This window comes from Triticum aestivum, chromosome 3D, assembly GCF_018294505.1.
Source record: "Triticum aestivum cultivar Chinese Spring chromosome 3D, IWGSC CS RefSeq v2.1, whole genome shotgun sequence".
NCBI classification, from domain to species: Eukaryota; Viridiplantae; Streptophyta; class Magnoliopsida; order Poales; family Poaceae; genus Triticum; species Triticum aestivum.
Window position 1 is genome coordinate 387,647,236 of NC_057802.1, and position 19,642 is coordinate 387,666,877.

The window sequence follows — 19,642 nt, forward strand, 5'->3', positions numbered from 1 at the left end:
AACGAACCGTTTTCAGATCGTTTTAATTTTGGATTGGTGCGAACTAGCAATCCCCTTTTTGTTATCGAAGGCATTTGCCCTATGATTTCTCCAACTCCGCGCTTGGGAATGCGAGATCATGTCTTTCCCCGCTCCAGAAAATTAAACTAGCATAGCTTTATATCCCAAATTTTAGATCAGCAGAGCTCAGGCGCGCACGGAATTCGGAGCCGGATGCTAACCATGCCACTTCGACCTCACTCGTAGGATGCTCCAGTGGTGCCACATGTAAATCGAATTTTGACGTAAGATTCTACAAGATATTGTATGCAACCTGGGTCAATGCTGTACAGTAGATTTTTTGAAAATTTGTATGACGTGTTGGACTTCCATTTCACCATTTGGCACAATTCCAGCTACAGAAGTAAGTGCACCCAAGTCACTGCTTTTACCATCAAAGCTCCAAGTTGCAGACTTCTTCAGTGAGGCTCTTTCCTGATACACAGAATAACTAAAAATCCTCTTATTGGAACGCTAGAGCATATAAAGGCTACCAGTGAAGGACCGTGCCTAATTGTCTATGCTGTGAGTTGAAGGTTCAGTAAATCAAGGAGTACAAAAGAAGGGGTAACCAGGAAGTTTCGTACAAGTCTTCTAGCACAAAAAAGTTACCAACAAGTACGAACTACAGAATACCTGCAAACCAAGTGTATATCTTTAGTTTCCGATGCATAATGACTTGTGAGGGAGCATCATCAGATAAAGAATGCTTCAAGCTAATAAATTCCAGGGTAGAACACTAATAGGATGTTACATAGAAGGGAGGATACACCGTGTCCCTGACATGAAACCTGTGGTTAAACCAAATGTTTCATAGGCAACAACCTTCAGGATTTACACAACTAATTTTGGATCTCTACCTATTAAATTTGATAACAGCATAGACATGTCGCATTACGTTTACCAATAATCTTTGCAAGAGCACACACCATTTTCAAAATGGTGGAACCTCTTTGCATCCCTCGCAATGATCTGACGGCCAACAAGCTTAGAGATTATCTTCAAAGCTGTGTGGCAATCTCCACAGGAGCGAAGATTCTTGATAACCCGAATTGGCGAACGGACAGCACTAGTAATAAGACCGTAACTAACAGCTAGTCTCTCACTGTGAGCTAGCAAGGCATCCTCTTTAGTTTCTGGATCAACGTCGTGAAGCACAAATCGAGTATCCGCAATATAGCCAGCCTCCTTCATATGAGCCGCCAAGTACCTCAGCTCTTCATAGATCTTAAGGGTTTCTGGATGGGATCGATCCCCTGCTCTGTATTCATGAACTTTGCTCCTAGCTTCAGCAGTATTAGCCTTTTTCCTTTCTTTCTCCTTTGCAAGGTCTGAAGCATTTACAGGGAAAAGACCCGTTTTAGACTGCTCATTCAGCCTAGAAGGATCCAGGCGTTCTATAATCTGAGCACAACGATCCCCAAGCTCTAAGTATCCATTAAGTCGGCACATATTCATCAAACTTTCCCAGATATCGGCGCTCGGTTCCATAGGCATCCGTTCAACAAATTCACGAGCTTCATCAACATAGCCCGACTGGCCAAGCATATTAACAATGCTCGCATAATGATCCAGGGAAGGAATTATATCAAAATCCTTCTGCATTGATTCAAAATGCAACATGCCCTCGTCAACTGATCCCAAAATTCCACAGGCCAAAAATACATGTGTGAACATGCCAGAATCTGGCTTATCTCCCGTCTGCTTAAAACGATCAAAAAAGTCAGTTGCTTCTTCACCAAGACCATTATGCACAAACCCTGAGATTATAGTGCTCCAAGATGTCAAATCATGCTGCGCCATAGTACTGAAAAGTTTCTTTGCATCTTCCATCGAGGCACATTTAGCATACATGTCCAAAATTTTGTTGTTAACATCTATGTCAACAGCTAGTTCTGATTGAGATATTTGATCATGTATTTGTCTTGCTTCTGCAAGAGCACATGCATCAGCGCATGCTTGCATCAGTTTAAAGTATTGAGGAGCATGCAGTACAATGCCTTTTCCTTGCAGCACCGGTAGAGCTTTCAAAGCTTCTTTTATGTTCCCATCTTCACATAACTTATCCAGTTCCTCAATAGTACCTTTGGATATGCCGCTGGCTTCATCAGATACTTCAGAAGGTGATCCATTATTTGGCAGGCTGCCAGGCAGTGAATGCTGGAAATACATATTATCTTGATAGGGCTTACTGCTCAAGTTGTTCCCAGCTGACGTAATAGGTTGAATATCTGAATGAGATTCTGGATAAGTTCTGTTATGGCTGTGCTGTACATCTGTGTTTACATTCATGAAATGCTCTCGATGATTTCTCTGCGTGTCAATTTTGTTAGTGGTATAATGACTCTGATATGCTTGTGAAGCATTGTATCCAAAATCACCTTTGTGGCCTTGCTGGAATACTGGAACATGCTCCTTATGGAAATGGCTAGTATTCGGATACTGTGAGGCAGAATTCACAGGCCTATTTGCAGGATCATGACTTTGATAATCATTCTGCTGCTGAACGTTTCCAGTTAAGTTTTGATATGACTGTCCTGAAGGACCGTATCCATTCTGCCTACCATTATAGTTCTGCTGGTTACTTTGGGTGTTGTAACCAAAGTTGTGTGTGGCATATCCAGTGCCATTGTGCTGCTGCTGAGTACTTGGTGGACCTCCATTAGGACTTGGGTGATTGTATGCACCACTTCCCTGATCAGGCTGCCTGGTATTGTATCCAAAATCACCATTGTGGCCTTGTTGAGATCCTGCAACATGCTCCTTATGGGAACTGCTTGGAGTTGGATACTGTGACGCAGAATTGCCAGGCTTGTTGAAGTAATTACCATTAGATATTCGATCAACCTTCTGTTGCTGAAAGACTTGCTGGTCACTTCCAGTTGAGCTTTGATGTGACTGTGCTGACGGGCCATATCCGTACTGCCCACTAGTATAGCTCTCCTGGTTACTTCGGGAATTGTATCCAGAGCCGCAATCATATCCAGTAACGTCACGACCTCTTCGCACATTACCATCTGCAGAAAGGCCATTAATAGCAGGTGTGACAGTCTGCTGCTGATGAGCACTTGGTATATCGCCCTTGGGGTTTTGGTGGCCATATGCACTATTGCCCCCATACGATTGCCTGGCAGTATATCCAGGTGGCTCGTTATTCATTCTTGCACCAGTATATGGCTGGCGACTATCTGGTAAGCCATACGATCCACCCCTCTGGTAAGGTCCGCTCTGGTAAGGCTGTTCAGAATTGCATCCATAATGTGCATTGACACCGCCATCAGCATGCACACCTTTATTTCTATCAATGCCTTCTGAAGAATTAGCTGAAGGGGGGTCCCTCTGCAAGGGGCGGCTGAAATGATCAGGTGAGTGTTTTGAGCGGGACTCTCCGTAGTTCCCTGCGTTTTGCACCCCCCAATCACGGTGATAGTCTCCATCAATTTGTTCGGATGCCACACTGCCAGCGCCTCGATTTGGAACCAAAGAACGCGGGCATCCTCTTTCAGCTGGAAGACTGAAACAGAATAGCAAACATGTCACGTTAATGTCCAGGCAAGAAACATGCGTCAAAGAAATCATAGTGGCCAGTTGGAGGCGTCAAAGCAATCTTCTTGGCCATGTGAACACTGAAATTATAAGGGATTGAGGTGGCGGGCTATTTTCAGCACACTGAAATCATAAGGTGCCATGAGTGGGCGTATGTGTTTAGTATATCTGCCATCTCAAGCTCCGGCCGAACTTGATTTCTTCTACATACTTTTTGAAAAAAAAAGATCTTCTATATCTAACTCATGTGGCTTCGTTTCTATCGCAAATGAGCACAAGCTCACAGAGAGGACTAAACCACTGGACGATGAAATCATGATTAGTAGGCAGGGGAAGACTGGTCCAAGGACTTGGCGCAGGCGTGCGGTACCTGCGAGGAGAACCGACTCGACGGGTGGGGGAGAGGAGCGCGGCCGCGAGCTTGCCGCGAGGGGAGTAGCGGGCGGCGAAGAGAGCCCTGCGCGCTCCAACCATGGCAGCCATCTCCCTTCACCTCTCAGCGCGGCCTGCTCCTGCTGTTCCGTGCGCCGCGGAAACCCTCGCGGAGGCGAAGAGCCCCAGCCGCCAAGCGGAAAGAGGAGGCTGCCCTACGGTGGTTAGCGGGCGGCGGCGGCGCGGCCGTGTGTGGTGGTGGGAATGATCCGCCCGCTCGAGCCGGACGGGTGGGTATAGCACACGGCCTCGCCCCGAAGCTGGCCCGGTCCACTGGGCCTCACTGCCTACTGGGCTGGGCTTTTCACTTTCAGGCCTTCCTTCCTTTCTTCCTTTATCGGCATCGAATTTCTACTACCCCAGTCCAAGGACCAAGCTCGCACATGGTCCGCCTTTCCCTGAGATCCTCGCGGCCGCACGGAGACAGAGCTCGCAGCCGCGGCACACAGCCGAGCGGCGGTCCGCCTGCCTCCGCCGCGCCTATGGATTCCTCGTCGCAGTCGCCTCCCGCCGGGGGCGACCCGTCGGAGGACGGCGCGGCCGCGGAGCTGCCCCGGCTCACCGTGACGCAGGTGGAGCAGATGAAGGTGGAGGCGCGGGTAGCCGACATCTACCGCGTCCTCTTCGACGCCGCGCCCAACGCCAAGTCCGTCATGTAAGGGACCCTCAAGCACGCTCCATATTAGTACTTCTCTTTAGCTACTAGCCTGCTGTTCGCGGTGTTTGGGAGTAGCGGGTTTGGGTGCGAGAGATGGGCTTCAGGGCTTGGTCGGTGCGGAGATCAGATAGGTTTGCTTGGCTTCTGCCCGGAATTGGAAGCTCACTGATAAATTCACCTATGTAGCAGATGGGTGGAGTAATTGCTTGATTGTGGTACCAAAATGTTTGCTCGTAGAAGCTTGGTGCTGCCAATTAGGTGTCGTATATCAGTGTGCCCTTTACTTTTGGCAAGCACTGGCTTGAGACTATGATGTTCTCCACTTGCTTATACCGAGCTTTGATCGTGGTTTTTCTTCTGCTGCAGGCTAGAGCTGTGGCGCGATCAGCATGTCGAGTATTTGACGAAAGGGCTGAGGCATCTTGCACCTAGCTTCCATGTGCTCGATGCCAAGTATTGCTTCTCCAGTGTTAAATTAAATCATATGCCGTCCCTGGTTTATATTTTGCTGACAATTTTCTTCTGGTTATTCCAGTCGACCTTGGTTATGCTATTGGATGGTTCATGGGCTTGCGGTGCTGGATGAAACGCTTGACGATGACCTCGAGAACGATATTGTGGACTTCTTGTCTCGATGCCAGGTTTGTTGATCTGTTACAATATAATTGTATGGATATCTTGCTGCAGTTGGCAGTTAAATTTTGATAACACTTACGCTTAAGGATATATATGCTGAAAACTTTACAAGCAGACTGTTTAAGGCTTTGTTTCAAACTTCCGCTCTTCTTTGCTGATATGAAAAACAAGATTGAATGGAACCGCTTTACCAAACTGCTTAAGGTGGTGGGGCTACATGAATAAACCTCTCAATCCACGTGTAGTTTTGCATATATACATACTATAGATTATAGAAACTAATAAAGTTGCTGAGAACAATATGCTCTGGTTGCACAACACAGTAAATCTTATATGATTTTTTTACGGAAAAATGCAATTAGTATTGGTCATACATAATTAAAGCACTGGAGATACCCATTTGCAGATACAGTAAGTTTATTACCATTTTCTTTCTCTTATGGTGGCTTAATTATAATTGTTTCAGGACAAACATGGTGGATATGGTGGTGGACCTGGGCAGGTTTGCTCTAACCTCAAACACTTTTTAATTCCCCACATTTAGGTTGGTTAATCTTTTGCATTAGTTCTTGAAATGCAATTTTAGGCAACCATGGAATTTGGAACAGGCCATGTGAATGCTGGGCTGTAGAGATACTGGATCTGACATTACTTTCAAATGTTTGCTTCAAAATGAGTGCTTAGACCGTTCTAGGCTACTTGGCATGTTCACATGAATATACAAAATAACTTCGACAAACCATTTTAGGGTTATAAGAACTTCAGAGATATGTTCTATATGAAATATGTATCTGTGTGTTTGGTATTTGTCTATTTGATGACCTAATGTGTTCATATAACTCAAGAAGCCTGCTGTAGTTGGCAAAGCTAGCTTTTGTAGTGGTTTTGTTTCTCCATCTTTTGGAAGTTCAGAGATAGCATTAATCTTTTTTTTTGTTAATTGATCTACCGTTTCATGTTTATCTACTCATTCAAGATGATAATGTCCACTGACCAGTTTTTAATTTCATCCTTTTGCTCACCTTTTCTTTGGTAGTTACCTCATCTCGCTACATCGTACGCTGCTGTAAATACACTTGTAACCATAGGGAGTGAAAGAGCACTATCATCAATAAAAAGGTAACTCTATGTCTGCTCTTGGAGAAAGATGTCATTTATATCTGTGTTGTTTTCTTAACCGTTCTAAGTTGTCAATCAGGGACAATCTGTACAAGTTTATGCTTCTAATGAAGGACAAATCAGGTGCTTTCAGGTGTGTTTTCTCGATAGTGCATAGGGCAAGGAAAAATACTATTTCCATACCAAGTTCCACTGACTAATGTCTGTTACTCCATTGAAAATCCTTCAACCAGAATGCATGATGGTGGTGAAATTGATGTCCGCGCTTGCTATACTGCAATATCGGTGAGTTTCTTGTAGTTAATGTTTCTGTTGCCATTCTCTAATATTACGCTTGTTGAGATTTAGGTTGCCAGCCTCGTGAACATTCTTGATGATGAGCTGGCAAAAGGTGTTGGAAACTACATAGCAAGGTTTGGTTTGGTTAATGTGTTTTTTCAATTTTGCAATTTTAAAATATGTGGTTGATTTGTTCAGATAACCTTTTTCTATAGAATGATTGGTTAATTCATACACTATATCCCCCCCAGTTGTCAAACTTATGAAGGTGGGATTGCGGGGGAACCTTCTGCTGAAGCTCATGGTGGGTACGTTTCTAAGGATTGTCTCTGATGTTTTTTTTTGCGGGGGATCTCTGATGATTTTTATGTATCTGTTAAAAAGTTTAAATAAAAATTGCTTTGATAAGGTACACTTTTTGTGGGCTGGCTGCAATGGTCCTGCTTAATGAAGTGGAGAAACTCGATTTGCCTAGCTTGATTGTAAGACAACCCCTCCTACTACTTTATTCAGTTTTCCTTCTATTACAGTGTGTATGTGTGTTGTGCTAATTTTGGTTGCAATTAGTTGAACTTGGCCCTTTGGTTTTCAATTATGTAAAGGAGAAATGTATCGGATATTATTTAAAAATCTATTGCTGTATTGTTATGAAATAGAAAAAGGTAACTTGTCAACTCTAAATTGACTAAAAAATTGTCCGAGTTGCAACCTGTAACAACTGAAACTGTGCACTTCACAACCTCGGGTAGTTTTGTGAGTATTTTTGACTGGCATGGATGCCATGTGTTCACCATGTTACTACCATGTCATCAGACAAATCTAACAACCGAAACATATGTCTGAGTTGCAACCTCTAACGACCGGAGCTGTCTACTTTACAATCTTTGGTGTTTTGCAAATATCAAAAATCTCTTAATTTCTGCGAAACTGTAAAGAGAGAAGAAAGAGAAGACGGAGAAAAAGATCTGGCACGGGACTGTTTTGTTTGATGATATGTCAGTGGCATGATATCCATGTCAGCCGAAGCCAGTTGTGAAACTAACCAAGGTTGTAAAGCGGACGGTTTTGTTATTTCATGGTTGCAACTTAGACGATTTTAGAGTCCAAAGTTGGAAAGTTCACTTTTGCAATAGTTCAGAGTTGGAAGTGGACTCTTGCGGAAGTTCCAGGTTGAAAAGTGAACCTTTTCTAGGAAATATATGAGGCCGCATATGTAATGTGTTGTCACATCATTGTTTGTTGCAACACTAACTAGGGCCTCATCATTTAGGGCTGGGTGGCATTTCGTCAAGGAGTGGAATGCGGATTCCAAGGACGGACAAATAAATTGGTTGATGGTTGCTACTCCTTTTGGCAGGTAAAATACCGCTATCGTATTTGAATTTCTTAAGCCACATGTTCTGCTCCAGATATGACAGATGTCTTGTGTATGTCCAGGGAGCTGCTATTGCTTTAGCTCAAAAGCTAATGGCAGGGTCTGATGAACAATCTAAACAATCACAGCCCAGCAAATTATCCTCGGTAGATGATTCTTGTGGGACCAGCTCATCTGGATTGGCTTCAGAAAAGTCTTCTATTGGTAAGTATTTTGTGCTCAATACTTTCTTATGGAAAATTATCTTGTGGTACCAGTGTGCTTTTCTTTATTAAAAACATGTTTCTGCTTCAAATATCTGGTGAAATAAATAATTGACTGAGATTCCCTGTTATACTTACATTAAATATCATGCTTATATATCTTCTTTGCTGAGTTTATAAACTGTAACACATTGAAGAAATTGTGATGAGTTGGGGTTTGGCAATTCAATATGGTGTGATTATTGGTGTTTTCAAGTTTTTGTTAGTTCATCAGGAGTATATTCGTAAGTACGTGCATTACTGCACTAGTGTCATTTGGTCACCTTGTTGCCTTGGTACCTTCGACACATATTTGTAACTTGAATACAAATTTCTAATGCTTAATAACCTGCGTTACATGCTAGTGTCTAGTGCTTTGATTTACAAGGTGTTGGGTCTGATCTTGATTTATGTCACCGTTTTGTGTGTTTTTGTTCTGATAGTGGATTATGCGAAGATTGGATTTGATTTTATGAAGCAGAGCAACCAAATAGGTCCGCTGTTCCACAACATTGCTCTGCAACAATACATCCTGCTTTGCGCACAGGTAAAAGAAGAACATCTTACTTCTTGCATAGATAAGTATCTAGAGTTTCTATTTTTGGAATTTCAAATTTTTGAGCATGCATTTCATGACGGGATATAATTCTTCAGCTTTGAAAGTTCATGTTGTAACTGAAACTACGTCTACTGCTGAAACACACAGGTGCCGGAGGGGGGATTGAGGGATAAACCTGGAAAGAACAGAGACCACTATCACTCATGCTACTGCCTGAGTGGCCTCTCTGTTAGCCAGTACAGCGCAATGACAGGTTCCGTTTCATGCCCCTTGCCGCAGCACATGCTTGGCCCATACTCGAACTTGCTAGAGCAAATTCATCCGCTCTACAACGTTGTGCTAGAGAAATACGAGGAGGCCTATGAGTTCTTTTCGAGTGAGTGATCAAATGTACACCTTTACAGTCTCAGATAGCTAGGACGATCTGTGATATTGCATGGCTTGAAGTACTGGGGATATTTCTGCGACGTGTCCGTTTGTTGTATACTAGCAGTCATTTGAATAATTGAATTAAGCTCCTTGCACCGTGTATGACTGATTCACTATGAGTGCATGGTGAGAGGCTGAGCTCTTTGGTCACATGTCTCGGGGATGTTATTGATAGCATTGCTGACTGATGCCGAGACATTCTCTTCCTAACTCGTGCTCGGCATCTTAATCTTCAAATGCAACGTTGGATAGGAAAGCTATGTGCCATATGCCTCGTGCGACTGGATATACTCACAAAGTGGCAATGCAAATATATATGTTTCGTGGCCTGTTCCGTACAATGTTAAATTCTAAGGCTTGTGGATCTGTTTAGTTTATTATGTGTCATATCTATTTTTAGATGTTCTGTGCCATTCTCAAAGAGAGAAGTCCATATTTCAACTCTGAATAGTCAAGAATCAACCCAGAACTTTGAAACCGTCCAAGGCGTAGGCGGGCGTGAGCCGGGTGCAGGGGCCGGTCGAGTCTCATGGTGACGGTGGTGGCTGCACTTCTTGGTCGTGTGGCCGGCAACCGGTGTGGTGGTGAGTGATCCTGGCTCGCAGCGGGCCTTACCCTTGGGGTGCGCTTGATGGACTTGAAGGCGGTGATGAATTGCGCTGTTAAGGGGATTTGTGTGTGTTTTTTGCGGTGCAATTTTTGTTGTACGGTCTTCTCTTTGATATATTTTGTAAGACTATCTTATATCATGTTACTTTCTATATAAAGTGAGGCGAAAGTCTATTTCAAGAGAATACTACTATGTGGAAACAAAGTTTTCATAGGAAGTGGAAACCAAATGTTACGAAAAAGACTGAAAAATGAGAGAGGCGGTATTATGGGAGCTATGATAAAGGACATGAATTTGGCAACCAAAAGCGAGACATGAAAATATGAGTTACGGAAAGTGATGCTGATTTTTTTTCACACCTCCCAAGCAAAATTGATTTGATTTTATATACCTACTATGGTTCATGTAACACTAGCTTTTTTGTCAAAATTTTGGAATATTTGAAACATGATTTTCAATTCGTTTCACCAGATATACTTTCTACCTCCTCCGTTCCTAAATATAAGAACTTTTAGAGATTTCAATATGACCTACATACTTACTAGCAAAATGAGTAAATCTACACTCTAAAATGTGTCTATCCGTATGTAGTTCATATTGAAATCTCTAAAGAACTTATATTTAAAAACGGAGGAAGTATCTTGTAAAGTTTCAAGTTCTGTAAAGTTTCAAGTTCCAACACCAGGGCAAACTCCATACGACATGCTTGGGATGCAAAGCAAAAGGTAACACTATTCACCTAATAACCCTAGAAAACTAAGCAGATGGCATTGGCACCCTTAACCTAATAGTCGCCGTCGTACAGCCTCCGGCCAACCTCGAACGATGCAAAGGCGTCGGCGCAAGCATACTGCAGTTGATCCCGCGTCAGCCGCGGCGCGTCCCAGGCGCTGACCCGCACGTGGTGCGGTTTCTCGGGCCATACGCCCATCACCTGCCACACGAGACCCTGCAGCCCGGTGTGCCGCAGCGCCGGCTTCCCCAGCGTGTTCGCGGCGAGGTAGCGCAGGTCCACCGTGTTCGTCACCGCCAGCCCGTAGTGAGCGCTGAGCTTCTGCGCGTCGCCGTAGACCCCGACGCCGACGAAGGTGAAGCGGCCGTCGGCGAGGAAGTCGAAGAGGGAGTCCGGGACGTAGTCGGCGCGGAGGATCTGGAAGACGAGGCAGCGGCGGCCGACGCACAGCTGCAGCAGCGCCACGGGGCCCGGCGGGAGGCCGCGGAACGAGGGGCGCCACTCGACGTCGAGGCCGACGACGAGGCGGTCGAGGCGGCGGCGGTGGATGCGGTAGATGAGGTCCAGCCACTCGTCGACGACGCCGCCGGAGGAGGTCAGGGTGGTGTGGACGTGGTCCTGGTCGAACGCCACGATGCAGTGGCCGTCGCCGAAGTCCGTCACCATGGAAGTCGCCATCTCGATCGTCCTCCCGAGGTTTCGAACTACTGTTTGGTATAGATAGACTAGATCAGAAATCCAGAGTAGATTTGTCTTACTGGGTCTCGGCCGTATATATTGTAGCGGTACGACGGTGCGTCTGTTTTTCTTTTCCTTTTCTTCAGGGGAGTTTTTTTTTTCTTTTTTTTTGAGGGAAAGTTTTTCTTTTCCTTTTTGAGGCAACAAAAACGACGATGCGTCTGTTCTTTTTAGGATATATAATGGCTAAACTTTATTGATCAAAAGTCACATGAAGTGGGATACAAAAAATATCGTGGAGTTGAAACCAAACATGACGCCCCTCATCGAGAGAATTCGAAAATTTAGCTAGTCTATTTGCATCTGTGTTCGTTGCTCGGCCTTTGAAAATGAATTTGCAATTGAAGTTTGATGCTCAGTGCTTGACCTCCTTGATAATGTGTCCATAGGTAATGTTCGTTCCCTTCTCAATGTCGCTTATCACTTGTTTCGAGTCGAAGGCGACAATAAAATTTTGAAGTAGCAAGTCCTCAACAAGATACATAGCTTCGCGACAAGCGATCGCTTCTAGCACTGCAATCTCCTTGACTCCATGGATGATCATGGTTATCCATTAAGCGGAGAAAATAGTAATAAAAAGAAAAAGGTTTATGCTCCTTTATCTGAAAAGAACGGACTAACAGGTCAGCTACTTAGCCAACTTTCATAATTAAATACCGTCACTGTATAAATAACTCTTATTGTGAAAAGAGTTGTTTACTCTATAATGGATTGGTAGAGCCAAAGAATGTGAACTATACAAGTTCGCAATACCTTTTTATGAAAGAAAGGGCTATGGTGTATAAAGAGGGCCTCACCATTTAAAAGGGAACCTTAGAAACGATGGAACCCACTGACCGTCTGTGTTTCTGCATACGCCTATTGCAGAGCGGCAAATCCTAAACGGCGCTCTAAGCGCCCGTTATAGCGTTAACCGTACAGGGCGCACACCCCTCGTCCATGATGGGCCCAGCCCATTTTCGTCTTTTCCAAAAGAAAAAACTGCTATAAAAATGCGACCTGAGATGGGATCAAACTGCGCCATGGCGGTTCACCCACTTCATATTATCTGATCAGGTACATATTCTTCATCCTTTGTTCCTTCTTTTTTTCCCTTTTCCGTTTCTTCTTTCTTTTCTCTTTTTTTTCTTTCTTTTTTCAAACCAATGAGTTTTTCTTCAAAATTGCTGAATGTTTTGTCAATTTTATGAAAAAAATACATTTTTTTCAAATCGTGTTTTTTAAATGATGATTTTTTCAAATTTGATGAACTTTTTTTCAAAATCAATGAACTTTTTGCAAAATCGATGATTTTTTTTCAAATTTGATGAACTTTTTCCAAATTATGTGATTATTTTTCCAAAATTGGTGAACTTTTTTTAACTTTTCAAATTCGATTAACTTTTTCTAAATTCGGTGAACTCTTTTTTAAGATCGATGAACTTTTTTCAAATTTGATGAACTTTTTTTTCAAAATTGATGAACCTTTTTTCAATTTTATGAAATTTTTTCAACTTTGTGGACTTCCTTTCAAATTTCATGAACATTTTTTAATTTATGATTTTTTTATTTTTTCAGAATTTTTTTTCAACAGTTGACCAGACCACCGGCCACTATCAGACCGGTCAACTGAGATCGAGCGAACGAGGCGATCCAGTGAGCGAAGCGATCGGGACTAGCTAACGAGGCGGCCTGGGCTGGCCCAGTTGTGGGCGTGTGGGTGCATGAACTGGTAACCGACGCTAAAGGCGCCTGTTAGCTCCCCTGCAGAACCCCCCAAAGTCAGAGTGAGCTAGGCTAGCATCTACATGAATCTTCGCAGATTACATAGGTGGCCCACTTCGTGCTTTTTTGATGGAAAAGCCCAAGCCCAATTCATTGGCATAGTATAGTATGGCATGAATAGTAGCGTCGCGATTCGATTCTCAAAAAAAAGTAGTGTCGTTGAGACGCATCGAACGACCGATTCATGAGACACGGCCAACTCCTAGTAGCTACTCAAACTCGCCTCGCCTTCTTCCTTGAACTCGATCAAGCCTAGAGAGCTCTTCGACTGCGTGCACCTGTCCAGCCTCGCCACGAACTCGATCAGCAGGGACGCGAACGTGGCCAGCGACATCGCCTCCGTGCTCTCCACAGTGCACATCCTCTCGGCCATTGCGCAGTGTTTAGGGTTCTAGCCCAGAGTTGATAATTGGGAAATACTGAATGAGATGCTTCGCCACAACCCGTCTCTGCTTATAGGGAAGAGAGTTACCTGCCAGCACGACAAGAGGTAAACGGTAAATAGTAATAACTACTAACAGAAGATCGGACAGATGAGCGATGAGGTGAAAGCTGCAGCTCATCTGGTCTGTCGAATAACTGAAGCGGTATGTGCCTGATTCGCTACACCTAACTGAAGAAAGGCCCCCGTTGTATCAGGTGCTGACATTGCTCCCCCTAAAGAAGCGACGTGTCCTCACGATGTTGTGTTGGATGCTCTCCATGCTTCAGTCATCGCCCGAAGAATTTTGGAAATGTGTGCTTGATTACCTCTGCATCTTCCCAGGTTGCATCCTCCGGAGACAGGTTTTCTCATTGAAAAAACCATTGCACCACTCCAAGTTGTTTCGAGGAACTTGTCTCACTTCCAGTACTAGAGCAGGTTCTGTTTTGATAGTTCCATCAGCATTGACCATTAGCAAGTGAGGGCTGGGAATTGATTTTGGACCCAAATGCTTCTTGAGTTGGCTGACATGAAAGACAGGGTGCACATTGACATCTGTAGGAAATCGCAATATATATGCAGAGTTCCCAATCTTTTGGAGAATTAAGAATGGTCCATAATACTTATTTTGAAGTTTCAATGCTCCTCGAAACCCAAATGCAGCCAATCTATAAAGGGCCATTTTGAGGTATACTAAGTCTCCCACTTGAAACTGTCTCTGTACCCTCTTCATATCAACAAACTTTTGTTGCTAGCTAAGATCAAATTTTCCTTTAATTATTCCAACATAGACTGTTTGGCAGATAGGAAATCCTGGGCTTCAGAATCTTCAGGGCCAGGAATAGCCAATTCAACAGTTAGGGGAGGAGGAAATCCATATAAAGCTTGAAAAGGTGACATTTTGATAGCGGTGTGGTAGGTGGTGTTATACCAGTACTCAGCTAAAGGCAGCCAAGCTAACCACTTCTTAGGCTCCTGAGTTGTCATACAATTTAAATATGTTTCCAAGCACTGATTAATCCTTTCTGTCTGACCATCAGTTTGTGGGTGATATGCATAACTGCACCTCAACTCTGTTTTTAGCCCAGCAAAGATATCTCTCCACAGTTGGCTAGTAAAAATTATATCTATGTCGGATATGATCAATGTAGGTGGTCCATGTAACTTGATGATGTTGTCCACAAAAGCCCGGGCCAGACTTTGTACTGAATAGGAATGAGAAAGTGGAATGAAATGAGAATATTTAGTAAATCTGTCCACTACAACAAGTATCACATCTTTGCCTTGAGAATTGGGGAGACCTTCAATAAAATACATGGAAATGTGTTGCCAATCCATGTCAGCTATTAGAAGTGGGTCTAGCAAGCCAGTTGTAAGCAATTTTCATGTTTTGCTCTTTGAAAAATTGGACATCTAGTGATGTACTTCTCAACACTTTGTTTCACCCTAGGCCAATAGAAAATCCCTTTAATTCTCTGATGTAAATTATGCAAAGCGGCAATGAGTTTCTCCTTGAGTTCCTTGTTATTACCCACTAGTATTTTTTACTTTGTATATCTGATAATCCCTGCATGAATAGTGTAATTAGAGTGTTATGTGGTGGTTTGTCATAATAACTTCTCTTGAAGTTGTTTTGTAACATGGTCTGTCTGGTAACTTAGCAACAAGTCTTCAACCCAAACAGGGATAGGAGTAGAAATGGCCATGCATTTATGGAACATTTTGGACAGAGCATCTGCAACCTTGTTCTGACTTCCCTTCTTGTATTGTATGGTGAAGTTAAACTCCAAGAGCTTCATCATAAGTTTATAATGCACCCCTTCTGTGATTTTTTGGTCAGTAATGAATTTCAAGGACTGCTAATCAGTTTTGATAATAACACTATTGCCCAACAAATAGTGTTTCCATTTCTTTAATGCTTCCAAAATTGCTAGAGCCTCTTTCTCATAAGTAGATAGAGTTGCATTCCTAGGGCATAGTGCAGAGCTGTAGTAAGCTATAGGTCATCCCTGCTGCACTAATACTGCCCCAATGCCACTTCCTGAAGCATCAGTTTCTAGAACAAAAGGTTGATGAAAATTTGGAAGGGCTAAGACTGGAGCTATGACCAAAGCTTTTTGTAGTTGCTGAAATGCTAGATCATGTTCCTCTATCCATTGGAAATTTCCCCTTTTCAGCGAATTATGCAAGGGCTTGCAAATCAGACCATATCCTCTTATAAACCCTAAGAAACTCCTTAGCTTGGTGACATATGAAGGAACGGGTGATACGTCTCCAACGTATCTATAATTTATGAAGTATCCATGCCATGTTTACAATAATTTTATATGGTTTTGGTATGATTTGCATGGAACTAACCCGGACTGACGTTGTTTTCAGCAGAACTACCGTGGTGTTGTTTTTTGTGCAGAAATGAAAGTTCTCCAAATGAGCTGAAACTTTTTGACGATTTTTTGGGAACAAAAGACACCCCCGAAGCTTCATGGGAGGGCCAGAAGAGCCACGAGGAGGGCACAACCCACCATGGCGCGCCAAAGGGGCTTGGCTTGCCCCAGTGGGTTGTGCTCACCTCGAGGCCCTTCTTCGTGTGAAACCAATGCCAAAAAATCCTATAATAGAGAAACCCCCAGAAATAACCCTAGATCAGAAGTTCCGCCGTCGCAAGCCTCTGTAGCCATGAAAAACCAATCTATACCCCATTCTGGCACCCTGCCGGAGGGGGAAATCATCACCGGTGGCCATCTTCATCATCCCGGCGGCCACCATGATGAGGAGGGACTAGTCCACCCTCGGGGCTGAGGGTTTGTACCGGTAGCTATGTGTTAATTCTCTCTCTCTCTCTCTCTCTCTTGTGTTCTTGAGATTCCACGATCTTGATGTATCGCGGGCTTTGTTAATATAGTTGGATCATATGGTGTTTCTCCCTCTCTATATTGTTGTGATGAATTGAGTTTTACCTTTGACATTTCGTTCTTATCGGATTGAATATTTTTATGGATTTGGGAGCACTAGATATATGTCTTGCATATGAATACCCGCGGTGACAATGGGGTATTATATTGATTCACTTGATATATGTTTTGGCAGTCAACTCGCGGATTCCCGAGGTGACATTGGGGTAATCTATGCATAGGGGTTGATGCATGTTCTCGTCTTTGTTTCTCCGATAGAAATCTTGGGGCACTCTTTGAGCTTCTTTGTGTTGGATTGAGTATTATGAATCTGAAATTGTTTGATGCATATCGTATAATCAACTCACGGATACTCGCGGTGACATTGGAGTATCTAGGTGACATTAGAGTTGGTTGATGTGTATCATATGGTGTTATTTTAGTACGAACTTTTGGTTAGATCGATCAAAAAGAATAGCTTGGTATTATTTTAGTACGAACTCTAGGATATATTGATCGGAAAGAATAGCTTTGAGGTGGTTTCCTACCCCACAAACAATTTCTTCTTATGTTCTCCACTAGATAGGAACTTTGGAGTAATTCTTCATTGCACGTTGAGGGGGAGTTATATGATCCAATTGTATTAGCATTTTTGAGAGATTGCACTAGTGAAAGTACGGACCCTGGGCCTCATTTTCAAGCATTGCAATACCGTTTGTGCTCACTTTTGTTACTTTCTACCTTGCTGTTTTTTATTGTTCCTATTACAAAAATCAATATCTACAATCATTAGTACGCTTGTATCACCATCTCTTCGCCGAACTAGTGCACCTATACAAATTACCATTGTATTTGGTGTGTTGGGACACAAGAGACTCTTTGTTATTTGGTTGCAGGGTTGTTTGAGAGAGACCATCTTCATCCTACGCCTCCCACGGATTGATAAACCTTAGGTCATCCACTTGAGGAAAAATTGCTACTGTCCTACAAAACTTTGCGCTTGGAGGCCCAACATGAGTCTACAAGAATAAAGTTGCGTAGTAGACATCAAGCTCTTTTCTGGCGCCGTTGCCGGGGAGGTGAGTGCTTGAAGATATATCTTTAGATATTGCAATTGAATCTTTTAGTTTCTTGTTTTATCACTAGTTTGGTTTATAAAAGAAAACTACAAAAAATGGAATTGATGTTGCATCATATTGTTCATCTTCATAATGTCTTTCGTGAAATGATGGAAAGGAAAATTGTGCTCAATTGATAGAAGAAGAATTCAATAAAATACTTGGCATAAATGATGAGCATGATTGCAATGTTGTTAGTATGAATTCTATGAATATCCAAAATACTAATGATGATTGCACTAGTAGTGATAAAAATGTTTCTTATAAGCATGCCAATTTTTGTGGAGTGCATAAAGTTTGTGAAGACGTGCCTTATAGGGAAGATAGATTTTGTAAGAAACATAAACATGATAGAACAATTTTTTTGCTCAAAGTGATAGATGAATTTGCTACAAAATTATGTTCTCTTTGTCCTATTACTTGTGAACTTTACAGTAAGGATGGTCATCTTAATTTCCAATGCAAACTTTTTCATGATCGAATCATGGCCAAAGATTGTAATGATTTGATCACCCTTAAACTTTATAATGAGCTTTGTCTATTTTTGGGGAGTGAAAAATTGACACATAAAAATAGTTGGTTTGAAGTATTCATTCTCACGGACGACATTGAAACTAATCTAAAAAATATCTATATGTCTTGCATGGTAAATTACAATGAGAATGCTTATATTGCCAACTATAGAAAGACATGAAAACCAATAGAATATAAAAGGAATACTAATGAAAGGGTAAAGATTTCCACTTTCCCTCCTATTGTCTCTCATGATGAAATAGGTGACGAGGATGATCTCCCTATTCAACCAATCTCATCAATAAGAAGCTCGAAAAAATTAATTAAAGCCATACATGATGTGGTGAAGAAGAAGAAAAGAAGAAAGAATAGAGGTAAAAAGGTATCTCTCCCAAACAATATTGCTCCTATTATTGTTGTGCCTCATGAAAATGAATCAAAAATAATTGTGGAAGATGATGCACTTGATGATATTGCTTCTTTGTCTTATGGCAAAATGTCCGAAAGAACTATTGATGACGACTTGGAAAATCTTGAAAATCCTTTTGGCACCAACTTGGGAAATTATCATAACAATTGTTATACTGTTGGTGCTATTCATACTAGTAGTGATGAGAGTTTTATGCTTATGATATGCCAAGCCACAAGCTTGGGGATGCTATGTTTGATGAGACTGACGTGTTTGAGAATTTATTTGCTGCAATTAATGTTTGTCCCAAGCTTGGGGATTCTATGCTTATTAAAGATGATATTTTTAGTCCCTCTACTTTGAATGATCAAATTTGCTATGATGATTGCATGCCTCCTATTTATGATGATTGCAATATTTATGAAAGTGAGTTTGGAAGAGTGTCAACTTTAGATAATAAATTTCCCACTATTTTGGAGGGTGTTGAGTTTTATTATAATGATAAAAGTGGATTTGGAGAGTTCATGACTTTATTTGGTAATGATTCCACTATTTCGGAAGAGGTTTCAATTGACTATGACGAGAACAAAGTTGCTACTTATGATGATTATTGTGATGATACTTATGTTATAAAAAGTAGTGATAATTATTGTCGTAATTTTGAATATCCTTTTACTGAACATTAATCTTTTAATGTGAAAACAATTTATAGTATTCGAGTTTCATATGATACTCCCACTATTGTGAATGAGAATAAAATTGCTTATGTGGAGAGTAATAACTTTTCTATGCTTTTGGATCATGAAAAGAATGCTTTTTGTGTAGCTATATTGATGAATCCATTAATGATGCTACTGAAAATTATTATGAGAGAGGAACTTATAATTCATGATGCTCTTGTTATGTTTCAAATCTTTACTTTTATGTGAGCATCATTGAAATCATCACGCCTAGCTAAAAAGGCATTAAAGAAAAGCACTTGTTGGGAGACAACCAACACTTTTATCTACTATTTTTATGTGTTCACATGATTAGGCTACTGTAGTAATCATGTTTTATAGCTTTTGTTTCAATAAAGTACCAGGTAAACCTTTGGGATAGTGTGGATGATAGTTGACTTGATTCTGT

The 19,642-nt window shown here is 42.1% G+C and overlaps 3 protein-coding genes across 3 annotated transcripts; 1 reads left to right on the plus strand and 2 right to left on the minus strand.

Moving 5' to 3' along the window:
* Window positions 1-672: 672 nt before the first annotated feature.
* Window positions 673-4,237, minus strand: LOC123079087 (pentatricopeptide repeat-containing protein At4g32450, mitochondrial). Its single transcript, XM_044501762.1, has 2 exons — window positions 3,956-4,237; window positions 673-3,553 (listed from the first exon to the last, which is right to left on the minus strand). The coding sequence occupies exons 1-2, from the start codon at window positions 4,066-4,068 to the stop codon at window positions 940-942; spliced, it is 2,727 nt and encodes a 908-aa protein (XP_044357697.1). The 5' UTR covers window positions 4,069-4,237; the 3' UTR covers window positions 673-939.
* Window positions 4,238-4,365: 128 nt separating this feature from the next.
* On the plus strand, window positions 4,366-9,416 carry LOC123079088 (protein farnesyltransferase subunit beta). Its single transcript, XM_044501763.1, has 14 exons — window positions 4,366-4,672; window positions 5,042-5,128; window positions 5,211-5,316; window positions 5,778-5,813; window positions 6,348-6,430; window positions 6,510-6,563; window positions 6,664-6,715; window positions 6,779-6,843; window positions 6,961-7,017; window positions 7,119-7,191; window positions 7,980-8,066; window positions 8,147-8,288; window positions 8,770-8,873; window positions 9,033-9,416. The coding sequence occupies exons 1-14, from the start codon at window positions 4,401-4,403 to the stop codon at window positions 9,267-9,269; spliced, it is 1,455 nt and encodes a 484-aa protein (XP_044357698.1). The 5' UTR covers window positions 4,366-4,400; the 3' UTR covers window positions 9,270-9,416.
* A 1,023-nt stretch (window positions 9,417-10,439) lies between these two features.
* LOC123074713 (Werner Syndrome-like exonuclease) lies at window positions 10,440-11,385 on the minus strand. Its single transcript, XM_044497481.1, has one exon. It carries the CDS (start codon window positions 11,333-11,335, stop codon window positions 10,709-10,711), a length of 627 nt encoding a protein of 208 aa, XP_044353416.1. The 5' UTR covers window positions 11,336-11,385; the 3' UTR covers window positions 10,440-10,708.
* Window positions 11,386-19,642: the final 8,257 nt, after the last annotated feature.

Coding starts and splice junctions, on each gene's coding strand:
- LOC123074713 (XM_044497481.1), bottom strand. CDS start 11,335: ATGGCGACTTCCATGGTGACGGACTTCGGCGACGGCCACTGCATCGTG.
- LOC123079088 (XM_044501763.1), top strand. CDS start 4,401: ATGGTCCGCCTTTCCCTGAGATCCTCGCGGCCGCACGGAGACAGAGCT. Junction 5,129..5,210: donor TTCCATGTGCTCGATGCCAA/GTATTGCTTCTC, acceptor TGGTTATTCCAG/TCGACCTTGGTTATGCTATT. Junction 5,814..6,347: donor ATGGTGGTGGACCTGGGCAG/GTTTGCTCTAAC, acceptor TTTCTTTGGTAG/TTACCTCATCTCGCTACATC.
- LOC123079087 (XM_044501762.1), bottom strand. CDS start 4,068: ATGGCTGCCATGGTTGGAGCGCGCAGGGCTCTCTTCGCCGCCCGCTAC. Junction 3,554..3,955: donor CGAGTCGGTTCTCCTCGCAG/GTACCGCACGCC, acceptor ATTCTGTTTCAG/TCTTCCAGCTGAAAGAGGAT.